We start from the raw sequence: 13,790 nt of genomic DNA, 5'->3' as shown, positions 1-13,790 counted from the left end.
TTTGCAAATATTACCTCATTTGATCCTCACAATGATCCTGGGTGGTTGGTATTATTATTAACCCCATTTTACAGATGAGGAAGCTGAGCCAGGAAGCAGTTAAATGACTTGTTCAGGGTCACACAGCTAATGAGTGTCTGAGATAGGATCTGAAGTCAAGTTTTCCTGAATTTCTGCATCCTGTTCTCTACCCAGTGCAGCCCCCGGTTTTCTCTACATTCACTCTCTCCTCCGCTCTACCTCTCATTCACCCATCTGCCCTCTCCACATCTACTGCATTAGGTACACACCTACATAAATGCACATATATATATATATATATATATATATATATATATATATATATATATGTAAAATATATAAATATACAAATAAATGTGTGTGTGTGTGTGTGTGTGTGTGTGTGTGTGTGATTATAGTAGAAATAGCATCAGGCTTGGAATCAGAACACTTGAGTTCAGATCCTGGCTGTGTGACCCTTTGCAAGTTACTTCTTTCTGACCCTCAGTTTCCTCTGCTATAAAATGGGTAGAAATAGTACCTTGACTACTTATTTCAAGAAATTGCTGTGAGTCACTTTGTAAGACAGCATGGCATAGTGGAGAGGGCATGAGATCGAGATGCACAAAGACCTGGGTTCAAATCCCACCCTAGACATTTATTATCTGTGTGATCTTGGGCAAGTCACTTAAACTCTATCTGCTTCAGTTTCCTCATCCATAAAATGAGGGTGGTTCCTTCTAGATAAAAATTTGTGGTCCTGTGATATTGAAATTATGATTACTGTCAATAACAATAATAATAATTCTGGCAATAAAGATCTTCCTGTAAATATGATAAGAATAACACCTTTTATAGCAATTAAATTGCCCTGTATGGTGGTAACGCAAGTATTTTTTACCCTCATTTTAAAGGTCAGAATCTGAGGTTTGGGATAGCTTAGTCAGTTGACTGGGGTTACACAAAGATAAAGTCAGAATTAGGACTGGAACTCAGATCTTGAAACTAAGCATCCAGGGCTAAAAGATGACACATTTATAGTGTTGACAAAGCACTTTACACGTTATCTTATTTGAGGTTTACAGCCACCCTGGGAGTAGGTATTACTTAGGCGTTATTATTTATTTATTTTGGCTGGGCAATGGGGTTAAGTGACTTGCCTAGGGTCACACAGCTAGGAAGTGTCAAATGTCTGAGGCTGGATTTGAACTCAGGTCGTCCTGACTCCAGGGCCAATGCTCTATCCACTGCACCACCTGGCACTATTTTTTTAGAGGAGGAAAACCAAACTCAGGTGGTTTAGCTGGCCTGCCTATGGTTACCAAGTGTCAGAGGCAGAATTCAAAGCCAGGTCTTTCCTGCCCAGAGCTGCATGGTGCTACTGTGTGATAGGTGAAAGGATGATGGTGCAAGTGACTGGAGAGGAGGGAGTCTCTGGTCTGTCCTAGTAGATTGAAATTCTCAGATACATCATGGAAGGCTAGGACTCACTGATCTAAGATACAACAGTTAGCTATATGTTTTGAATAAATGTGAATGGAACCGACCTGAACTGCAAACTCCCCCCCTCCTCAGCAGCTCCTTCTGTATACTTCCAAGAAGAACTCCAGGATGTCACTTCAACCGAGCAAGGCACAGCCACCCTGCGCTGTGAAATTTCTACACCTGGCATCCCTGTGGAATGGAGGAAAGGAGGGCAGGTCCTGAAGGCCAGTGCCAAGCATGAGATCCGCCAGGTGGGCACCCAGGCTGAACTCATCATCCACACCTTGGAGGCAGAAGACATCGGCGCCTACACGTGCATCGTGGGAGACAAGCAGAGCACGGCCACTGTCTCCGTACAAGGTAAAATGGGGGCGAGGGGGAGACGGCAGGGTCACAAGCTCAGAATTCTTAGACGGATGGTTATTTCTGGGGGCACATTGTCCTACAGTGTCCAAATGAACCTCCTTAATGCTCATCTCAGGGATCTGAGTTCCCAGAAACATGTCCTGAGAAGATAACATGGTTCCACTGAGACCACTTAAATATATGACAAATGTCATACTGAGATTTTGTCTATCTGGGGACCCCTAAGTAACATTTTGTGGGAGAATGTAGTTGTCTTCCAAGTTGTTAACCGTAGAAGATACATCATTAATTTTTAGGAGAGAGACTTTTTGCGTTTGTGTTTTTTAGTGTCTACTTTCAGTAAGCTGTAGACGAAATCCTGTATCCTTTTTGTAAAGTTGAGTCACCATGGGTCTGGGTGAAATGATCTGGCTTGGTAAGGAATTCAATTCAGTTCAATTCAGCAAAGTACCTACTGATACTAGGAAAGATACAGAGTTTTTAAAAAATGACACAGTCCCTGCTATTGAGAACCTTAGATCCTACCAGGGAGATATATACATTCAAAGAAACAGGATAAAAAAGGGAAAGCATAATGGGGCCACAGGAGAGACACAAAGTGCTCTAGGAGAACCATGTAGCCAAGAAAGGAACCTCAGTGGGCAGGAAGAACAAAGTGGGTGATTAGACCTAATTAGATCACTGGATATCTGATTTTAGGGGATTGAAGATTAATGGATTTCTGTACCATTTGCTTCAGATGTGTCAGGAAGGTGCTCGTTGCTAATTAAAGTCAACTGATAAAATAGACAAACATTGGAGGCAGCTAGCTATTTGGTGCAGTGGTTAGAATTCTGGGCCTGGAGTCATGAAGGCCTGAGTTCAGATCTGGCCTCAGACACTTACTAGCTGTATGACCTTGGGCAAGTCACTCAATCTCTGTTTGCCTCAATTTCCTTTGCTATAAAATGGGGATAATAATAGCACCTACTTTCCAGTGTTGTTGTAAGGATCAAATAAGATAATGATTGTAAAGTGCTTAGCACAGTTCCTGGCACACAATAGGCACTATATTACTTTTTATTATATCGTCATCCTGTCTCTGTTGAAAAAGTAAGACATTTGCCAAAATATATGTATTTAAGTCTCATTCGTGAGTCCCCAGAGACTGGGCTCTCAAGCCCAGGGGACAAGTATGTCAGTAAGATGTTCGCCCTTGCAGTTAGCCACAAGAGCTAGCCCAAAGGAGTTACTAGTAAGAAGACAGCGGTCTGAGAATCTTCCTTCAGAGCACATATGGAGGGCAAGAAGGATTTAGAAGTGACCTACAGAGGGTTTGTGTCACTTTTGTCCTGATGATACCAAGCAACACTTACGTGTGCCCTACGTGTACTAATATCATCTCTGTCCCAGGAGAGGAAGTAGAAGGGCTGAAGAGGTGTATCCTCATTCTCCAGGTTATCGGGGAAATGGATGGGGACCCCGAAAGAAGGAAAATGACTTCAGGGAATAAGAAGAAGCCAACAAAGGGGGGAAGGGGGCAGAAATGACTGTCAGTGGTCCCGCAGTGATGGCAGAGAACGGGAGGTGTCTCCTGGGACTGGAAAAGGGCAAGCATCCCAATTTGTTACATATGGAAGAAGATAGAGTCCTCAGTGTATGGCACCTGACTTCTATTCCTGGCAAAATCCTAGAGATTCGAGAGAGAGTTTGTAAGCATGCAGGAAGAAAGGAATGATCGTTGAAAAAACTAATGCAGTATAAGAGTTTTGATTAGAAAATTTGCTTAACCAGTCAGACACCTTTACAGGGAGATGAGCCTTTGTTTGGGACTTTGATTGTATTTTCCTATGAAAGGTATGGGCAGGAGTCAAAAGATCTGGGTTCAAATGTTGCATTTAACATTTATTAACTGTGGGACCTTGGACAAGTCCCTAAACCTACCAAGGCCATAGTTTCTTCACCTATAAAATGAGAGGGCTGAGCCAGATGACTTCTGAAGTCCCTTCTAGTTCTAAAACTATAATAAGGGGGGGCAAAAGCCCTGGAAGGTTAGAAGTCTCTCATATAACAGACTTTAAGTACATTTCTTTCCCTTTCTTTTTGTTGTTCAGTCATGTCTGACTTTTCATGACCCTGTAGACCATATAGCACATCAATACTGTCCTTGGGGTTTTCTTGGCAAAGATACTAGAATAGTTTGCCATTTTCTTCTCCATTGGATAAAAGCAAACAGGGGTTAAGTAACTTGTCCAGGGTCACACAGCTAGTAAGTGTCTGAGGCTGGATTTGAACTCAGGTCTTCTTGACTCCAGGCCCAGCTCTCTGTCCAAACAACAGAGTATTGTCAAAAGGCCAGAAGCCCATATGGGTGTCTGGGGGTGAAAAGTGGGGCCCATAAGAAGGTTTGTGGATAGCCCTACTAATAGCCCCAAGTTTATTTCACTTCTGAGAGAAGTAAGAATTACTGGGTAAGGTTTTGGGTACAGGGTAAGGACCCTGGGGAAAGTGGAATTCAAAAGAAATGAAGGGGAATGGTATTGATTGGTTATGGATTATTGTAAGTCCTTTATGTGTTTCCTGAATTATTTGTGGATTTTTGTAGATCCTTTGAAATGGTTTTGCATTTCCTGCGAGGTAGAGTAAAAGCTGTCCTGTATACCATATATACGTTGTTATCTTGAATACTTGCATAGAATCTGGGAATCCTTTTGTGAATACCTAGATTAGAGCTATATTCAGAGATTTTCCCAGAGAAAACTTCGGATAAAGACATAATGAACCAAAGAGTATTAATCTTCAGATTTATTTCCAACATTGAACCTGGTCTGTATAAGCCAGAGCAGGGAGCAGTGTGCCATGGGTTATATGTAAAGTGAAGGTTTTGGACGAGGTGATTTCTAAGAACATTCCCTACCAACCCCTGACCTATGAGCCAATAAAGTAACAAAAGTTTGGACACACTGATCTAAACCAATTCCAGCTTAGACATTTTGAACAAATGTTCATTGAAATGAGCTGAACTAGAAATTCCCTCCAGCAGCAACACCTGTACACTTCCAAGAAGAACTCCAGGATGTCACTTCAACAGAGCAAGGCACAGCCATCCTGCACTGTAAAATTTCTACACCTGGCACCCCTGTGGAATGGAGAAAAGGAGGGCAAGTTCTGAAGGCCAGTGCCAAGTATGAGATCCGCCAGGTGGGTACCCAGGCTGAACTCATCATCCACACGTTGGAGGCAGAAGACGTTGGCGCCTACACGTGCATCGTGGGAGACAAGCAGAGCACGGCCACCGTCTCCATACAAGGTTAGGCTGCGGTAGTGAGGGGTGGGGGTTGGGGAGGGAAGAAGGGCAGTGTCATAAGTTCATTGTTCGTGGATGGTTGTGATATCTGAGGGCACACTGTCCTATAGTGGCCTAGGCAGATAGCATGGTTCTGTTGACATTATTTAAGGATATAACAAGTACCCTTTTTGGGCTGGACCAATGGTCCACCTGAGATTTTGCTTCTACTCAAGACACTAGGGAACATTTTGTGGGAGAATGTGGTTGCCTTCTAAGTTGATAACCTCCAAAGATACACCATGAACCTTAGCAGAAAGAGTCTCTGAGTCCATTGTGTCTAGGTTTGGTGGGTGGAGGGTACCTATGAGACTAGTAAATAGCTGAGGGAAAAGCAGTGGATTTAATTGTTTAGAGACTTTCTGTACATTATAGACAATGTTCTTTATCAAGGCCTTTTAAAAAAAAAGCTGTTGGCGTGGAGTAGTATATCTTCATAAGGAGTTCAATTCAGTATAACATATGTTTTCTGAGAGCCCACTGGGGATTTAAAAAAATGAAGATTAACACAGCGTCTGACTTCAAGGAGTTTACAGTCTACCAGGGAACAGGGGTGGGAAGAATATAACGTGAAAAAAATGGTATGATACAAGGAATGATGTGATGAGCCAAAGGTAAGAGGCATCCAAAGTATTCCACAAAAATCTAAGGAAGAAGAGGTCAGTGCCCACTAGGGGCAGATCAGAGAAGGCTTCATAAAGAGATAGAGCCTGAGCTACGCCTTTAAGCAAGAGGAGCATTTCAGCAACTAGAGATTGTCTTGTAAGGAATACATTGCAGATGGTAGTTAAGAAACCACTCTCTTCCCAACAATATGATAAGGTAAGTGGTATATGTATTTTTATCCCCATTTTATAGATGAGAAAACTAAGGCTTAAGGAAGAGAAATGATTTTTCTAGGGCCATTTTGCTAGTAAATGTCCGAGCCAGGACTCAAATATAGATTGTCTGACTCCAAGCCTCTTTCCACTATACCATGAGTTATCCATCTAGAGCAAGGATTCTTCATCTGGGGTCCACAGGTCCCAAAGCTTCCTGAATTGTTTATGGATGGTGGTAAGTTCTTTTACATTATTTCGCATTTATTGTGGGGTAAAGGAAGGGCAGTTCTGAATTCATTATATACACTGTTACCCTAAGAGATCTATGAATAGTCAAGTCAAGGCAACCAGGATTTATTAAGTGATTCCAATATGCCAGACACTATGCTAAGTGTCTGGTATACACACAAGAAGAAAAGAAGATCACTCCTGCCCTCAAGGAACTTACATTCTAATTCAGGAAGATAACACGTAAATGGGTGTTGAAATGTGGAGTCAGTTTCAAAGCATCTAAGAACTTTAAAAATTATTTTGATAATTGTAATTCATTATATCTAGTTTCCTTTGTAATCCTATATATTTTATTTTATGCATTTAAAAAATTTTTCTGAGAATACGTCCATAGGCTTTATCAGATTGCCAGAGGAGTTCATAACACAAAAAGGTTAAGAACTCCCACTCCAGAGACTGGTCTTAATATCTTCTTTAATGTTGAGGAAAGGGCACACATGTTCAAACCATTGCTTCCACATGTTACTGAACTCTTCTGGGCAGCAAAATGCCAACCCAGAGACGAAGGACTGCGACCTCAAGAGGTCTGGTAAGCAGGCAGACTCAACTCAACAGAACTAACACCCTGTTCAGTCGTTCACAAAGCATTTATTGAGCATCTGCCGTACGCCAGGCACGATGCTACGTGCTAAGCTGCACAGGATGAAACAAAAGGCTGCCCCTGTCTCCACATTTTGACTGGAGAATAATGATAATAATCTAAGCTAATGTTTCTAAGACCATTGGTGGTTGACTTATATTCTACTGGCTACCATTTTTTTCTGTTACTACACATAGTAAATATTTGGCTACATACGTAGCTTTTATGCCAATATCGATGAAACCCTTTGACTCTTCAAACCCTTCAACTCCCTTTATAGGCATTATCTCTCTCTTTTTTAATTTTGGAGGCAATGGGGGTTAAGTGACTTGCCCAGGGTCACACAGCTAGCTAGTAAGCGTCTGAGGTCACATTTGAATTCAGGTCTTTTTGACTCCCGGACCAGTGAGTCACCTAGCTGCCCCCAGCATTATCTCATTTGATCCTTACTTCTCAGTCCTGTGAAAGAGGTAGTTCAGGAGTTATTATCCCCATTTCAGAGGTGAGAAAACTGAGGACCCGAGAGGGGAAGTAACCTCTCCAAAATCATACAACAAATGGCAGAGCCAGGGTATAATCATACAACTCTTAAGTCTTTCCATTCTACCAGAGAGGGGAAAATAAAGAAGGGTCAAAAGAGACACACTAGCCGTTTTCCAATAGAAGACGAGAAAAGACTTCTTTGGGATGGATCTGGATCGCAGAACTTCAGCCAGCGGTTGGAAGTTATAGGGAGGTAGATTTGGGCGCGCTAGGAGGAAGTGCTTCCGAATAATTAGAGCCGCACCCCAATGGGAGCATCCCTCAGCATAATAACAGTTCACGTGAAGTAGGAAGACCCTGCAAGTATTAACATCTCCCCTTTACAGATAACAACAACAACTGCAGCTAGCATTTATATAGCACATACTACATGCCAGGCACTGTGCTAAATACTTGAAAGAACAGAGGTGAAGTCACCCGCCTACAACCACACAGTTCATAGCTGAGGCTGGATTCGAACCCAAACCCCCTAACTTTAGGTCAGTGCCCTTTCCGTGACACTGCACTGATGTTGAAGGCCTCCTTGTACTGGGGTGCGGAGAGGGGGGTGGGTAGGGAGGAGTCAGGGCAGCCACATCGCCTGTAACATCCTTTCCAGCTTGGAGAGTCCAAGGATTCGACATGTCAATGTTTTTGGCTTGTTTGCTGGAGCCGTGTAATGCCAGGGTACTATCCCCCACCCACCTGCAATCAGCAGCGTGTGTGGTGTGCATGTGTGTGTGTGTATCTCATGGCAAGCAAGGGCAGCTTCACACTGAGCTGAGCAAAGTAAGTTTAGTCACAAAGTGGAACCCAAAGGATTCTTTCTCCAGTGAGTATTCAAGACAAATGTGAGTGCTTTGGGGATATCCCATGTTTGGGGATATTTGTTGAATGAATGAATGAATGAATGAATGTATCCATGAATCACTTCCATGAGCATTGATTAAAGGCTTTCTATTGGGATGGCGTTGCTGAGACCCTGCAAACACAAAGACAAAAATAAAGTAAGTGTTGCCTTTGGGGAACTAGCAGAGCACTGAAAAACCATATATTCTCCCGATTACGATTACTCTCTGCTAACACAGATAATACATATTTGACCACATATGTAGTTTTGTGCAAACATCGATGAAACCCTTTGATTCTTCAGACCCTTCAGTGCCCTCAAGTAAAGCCCATGAAAAGACACTGAGAGATGTTTGTAGTCCTGTTATCCCTTTGTCCATCCATCTGTCCATCCATCCATCCATCCATCCATTCATCCCACCCACATTTATTGAGTCCTCCTGTGTGAAAGGTGGCGTGCCAGGCACCAGCCCATGCTCCGCTTTGTTCTCGCTCTATCACACAGAAGAGGAATTTCGGCTAGTGCGTGGTTTACAGAATGTCGACGTCTTTGTGGGCGAGGCAGCCACCTTCTCCTGTGAGCTGTCTGCCAGGGGCATCGGCAGGGCCCGCTGGTGGCTGGATGGGACCCGGCTCCAGGACAGTCCCCTCAGTTCAATCTCAGTGCACGGCGGGACAGTCCACACCTTGACGCTCAGGGACCTGGGGCCCCAGGACTCAGGGACCGTCACCTTCCGGGCTGGGTCCCTCGTGTCCTCAGCTAAATTATTAATCAAAGGTACTTGGGCTTTGGAGGGGGATCCCCCCACTCCTGCCTACATCCCTTGAGTGGCCTTCGCGCTGGTGCTACTGCGTCAGGTTATTGTAAGAACTTCCTCACCCACCGATCACCTGCATAAACCTCTTTCAGGTTGCGTTCTCTACCTTGGGAAGACCTGGATGGAACTTTACCTTAGAAACTTAGTGGGATGATAAAAATAATGATATCTAGCATGTGTATAGCATTGTAAAGTTCACAAAGCACTTTATGTTTCATGTTTCATTGTATCCTCCTAACAACCCTGGAAGAGAGATGCTCTTACTATCCCCATTTTACAGATGAAGAAATTTGGGCTGAGAGAAGTAAGATCAGAGACCTAGCAAGCTTCTAAGGCAGGATTTGAATTCAGTTCTTCCTGTCTCTGAGTCCAATACTGTGCTGCCTTGTTTTCTTTCTCATTATTTCCCCCCTTCCCCCTTTTCCTAATTGCTCTGAAGCAAAGGAGGAAGGATACATTGCTTTGGGTCAGTAGGGGAAAAAAGCCCTGGGTTTGGAATCAGGTCTGGGTTCAGAATCTCAACTCTGCCACATAAGTATCTGCGTGACTTTGGGCATGTCCCTTAAACCCTCTGAGCCCCAGTTTCTTCACCTAGAAAATGAGGGAGATAGACTCAGTGCCTTTTAAGGTTCTTTCCCACTCGGAGTCTATGTATGTACCTCACCCAGTGAGGGAGGGCAAAGATGGGGGTGAGAGGAAGGCGATGTCACTCTTAAGCTAAAGGTCCATGCTCTCCTAACGAGAAAGCTCCAGTGAGGTTGCCCCATCTCCTCTTCTCCCAAACCAGGACCTTTCCTATTCCTTCCGCATGTCCCAGCCTGGATTCCCATCAGGTGTTATAGTCTGTCTGGCCAGGATAATTACTCCTAATTAGCTTCCAGGTCTTTCAAGCACCAGTAAGGGCACAGGGAGCCCTTTGCCTAGGTCTCTCAGAGCAGACTTCAGGGAAGAGCCATGTATGGCCTCTTCTACCAATGGCAATGCTTCCCTCATGGCTAGGAGCCAGAGACCAAGTTAGATGCTGACTTAGCTGTCTTTGACTTGTCCTGGTCTTGCTGAATGTTCAGCATAGGAACGTGCCATGTTACAGTATTCGAGGAGACAGAAGGCAGATTATGGATGCAACCTGCCCTCAAGGAGATTTTGTTCTAATTAGAGATAGACACACAATCAGAATGCATATGGATAGCCAGAGTTCCTTTATTTGTTCATTCAATAGCTTTTCATTAAGTCCCTGTTATATACAGAATATAGTAGTTACCTGTGGGAGGTTCACGAGGACAAGTGAGGTGTGATCTGTGCCCTCATGGAGTCTATGATCTAGCAAGGGGGATACAACACATATACAGATATGCAACACTGTACAGTATTGGTGATTTCCTTTTCTACTTTACTCTGAAGTTTACAAAGTGATTTCCTCTTGTATTGTTGGTAGTGCATGTTATATTTTGTAATATTTTACAAATGAAGTAACAGAGGTAAATGACTGGTCCAAGGTCACATCCCTAGTAAGCAGAACCTGCACTGATGCCCATATTTTCTGACTGTAAATCCAATGACCCACACATACAAAAACCAGGGTCGGTGGTTTTACTGGTATGGGTACTCCCTTCTCTGGCAGAGATTGTAACTCACCCCTACCCAACTTTAGTAGTTCATCTTAATTATTTGCAGCGGCAAAAACAAAAGCAAAATACACATGCATACACACACACACACACACACACACACACACACATACACATATAATCCATTCTCTGGTGGCCATTCTTGTGGTGATAAACCTCTCTCAGTTTTGATGTGATGGTCTTTAGACATGTCCCCGGTCAAAACCTACGTCAAATAGAAAAAAAGCACCTGAGGCACACGCATACACACGCAAACACATAGACACACACACACCGACCGACACACACACACACACACACACACACGAATAATCCATCCTCAAGTGGCCAGAGGAAGTCAGGCCCATACCCAAAGCTTTTCTGGCTTGATAGGGTCAGCCAGGGTTTGTGCTGCACCTGCCTCACCCTTGAGAAGCCAGAGTCACCTCTACACCTTAGTGAGAAATTGAAGATATTAGCCGAGGTGCAATAACTTCATAATAAGTATAATGTGGACCATGCTATGGTAAAGGCATCAGAAGGATGAAAGGTGGATTGGCTTAAATGTGGTATAATATTGGTGCTGTACTCTAGAGGGCACTGCAGAGCTGCTGTCTCAGACAACAGGCCATCCACTGCTCTGCCTTGGGTCAGTTCGGTCTTTGATCAGTTTCATCAATGACTGGCCCTTCCCCACCCGTGTGAATCCATCACCCCAGTTTGGTGCACCGACTCGTAGGAAGGCTCTTTCTTACGAGCTTGGCCTTCCCAGAAATCATACAGACAAAACCCAACTCTTGGGACAGAAACACAATTCTGGAAGAGACAAGGTTCCACAAGGTTAATCCTGATATGAATGAATGAAGACGGGCTTCAGTCTCCCAATGCTGCAGACTGTAAGGTGCCTGGGAAACATAGTCCCGTGTGAGTTCTCTTTACAGGAGCCCAGCGATTTCCCTGAACACAAATGTCCCTGTGAGATTGGGACAAGGGGCCAGAACAGAGTTACCAACACCAGCTGGATTCCCAGCTGCTACTGCCTTTTATCGTAGAATCCTGGGATCATGGGGTCCTCCACTTTAGAGTTGGAATGAATTGTAGCAGACATCTGATCCTGGAATATCAGCATTAAGGGGCCTCAGAGCTCACTTAGTCCAAACTCGTGCATGAGCAAGGTCCCCAGGAAGAGATCATCTACCTTTTAAATTAGTAGCAGGGGTTGTGGCTTTCAACCCTAAGTACTCTGGCTCCAGTTCCAGTATTATTTTCATTACATCACACAACTTCTGAAGTCTAAACTTTGATTCTTCCAGTTTCTACATACTTAGGCAAGGACAGCTTACCTGTGACTTTCCTTTAAAAAAAAAAGTGTCCAGAATTGAACATGTTCGACCAGACAGAGTAGAGCAAAACTACTACCTCCCACCTGCTTTTTTTTTTTTTTGCTTTTTGGTGAGGCAGTTGGGGTTAAATGACTTGCCCAGGGTGACACAGCTAGTAAGTGTCAAGTGTCTGAGGCCAGATTTGAACTCAGGTCCTCCTGACTCCAAGGCTGGAGCTCTATCCACTGTGCCACCTGGCTGCTTTTCTTAATGCCATCTGAAATAGCATTAACTTTTTGGGGTCTCATGTTATACTGGATTCAAATTGAGCTTGTGGTTTACTAAAACCCCCAGATCTTTTTCACAGAAATGGTTTTCTCACCACAAGTTGATTTTTTTTAAGTCCCAAGTCTAAATTTTTGCATTTTTACCTATTCAGTTTCATTTTATTCCATGTGACCTATCATTCTAGTCTGACAAGGATATTTTGGGGGGTTCTTGTTCTGTTAGTCACCGTGTGTGCTACCTTTCCCAGTTTTGTGTCTGCTACAAATTTATTTTTCTTCTCAAAAGTTGACAAATGTGCTATCTGATGTGACTGGTAAAAATGTTGAACATTATACAAACAAAAACAGATCCCATGGCCATTTCCCTAGAGACCTCCTTACAGTTTAACATGAAATCATTAATTCCTCTTCTTTGGGTCCAACCATTCAACCAAGTCTAAATCTTATGTACCTACACTGGCATCTACCCCATATCTTGTCCACAAATGCAAGATGAGGGACTGTGTCAGATGTTTTATCGGCATATAGGTATGCTGAGTCTTTGTTTTCTTCTGTTCTACCAGTCTAATAACCCTGACATAGAAGAGAATGAACCTAGTCATGCATGACCCATCCTCAGTGAAGCCACTCAGGTTTTTAGTGATCACTGCTTCCTTTTCTAAGCACTCATGTATCACCCCTTTAATAATGTTTCCTAGACTTTAATCAGGAATTGAAATCAAGCTGAGTGGACTATAATTAGGAGATTCCACTCTGTTCCCTTTTTGGAGGACATTTATTCTTCTTTACCCCTGTGATACCTCCCTTGTTTACCATCTCTCAAACATCACTGACAGTGGCTTATAGCAGGAGCATGTGTCAGTTCATTAAATGCCCCAGGATGTGAATAATTTAAATCTACCTATAAGCAGCTAGGTGCTATCTGTCTTAGGTTTCTATTCCCACCTCGCAATGTTTGTTCTACTCAGATGGAACAGAGTGTGGTAAAATATTTCATTGTGTGGCGTTGATTATAAATACCATAGGAATTCTGAGATGAGGGGGATAACGATGGTCTGGGATGGCCAGAGAAGGCTTCCTGGTAAAAGCAAGACTTGAGCTGAGCATTAAAGAATTGGTAGGATTTAGATAAATGGGAAGACAGAGAGAATGGGAGTAAGTACAAGAACATATCATAGACATATGCCATAGAGTTAGAGACTGGACCTCGAAATGCATTTATATAAGGAACTTCCCAGGTGAGGAAACTCCTACCCAATGCAAGTTGGCACCCTTTCTATGACATATAGTTTTAGAGAGTTGCCTAGAGTATTGAGAAGTTAAGTGACTTGACCAGGGTCACACAGTCCTGCCTTTTGAGGCCAACTGCCTCACAAACCATATTGGTCTGAAAATAAACCACATTTCCCCCTAAATCTGGCTTGAATAAAACCTGAATATAGTCTGTAATCATTGTTGGGGGTTTTTTGGATAAACATGTAGATTTTTTTTCTTTTCAAATAATAGTAATAACTCAT

At 43.2% G+C, this 13,790-nt stretch overlaps 1 protein-coding gene across 1 annotated transcript in view; it reads left to right on the top strand.

Moving 5' to 3' along the window:
• Positions 1-13,790, top strand: part of OBSCN (obscurin, cytoskeletal calmodulin and titin-interacting RhoGEF) — a 303,665-nt gene that overhangs the window by 156,514 nt on the left and 133,361 nt on the right. The window contains 3 exon segments of the mRNA XM_078152436.1: positions 1,576-1,845; positions 4,871-5,140; positions 8,745-9,017. Coding sequence (XP_078008562.1) covers positions 1,576-1,845; positions 4,871-5,140; positions 8,745-9,017 — 813 coding nt within the window.

Source organism: Phascolarctos cinereus, unplaced genomic scaffold (assembly GCF_003287225.1).
Source record: "Phascolarctos cinereus isolate Bilbo 61053 unplaced genomic scaffold, phaCin_HiC Scaffold_4;HRSCAF=312, whole genome shotgun sequence".
NCBI lineage: Eukaryota > Metazoa > Chordata > Mammalia > Diprotodontia > Phascolarctidae > Phascolarctos > Phascolarctos cinereus.
This window is presented reverse-complemented; position numbering and strand designations above follow the sequence as displayed.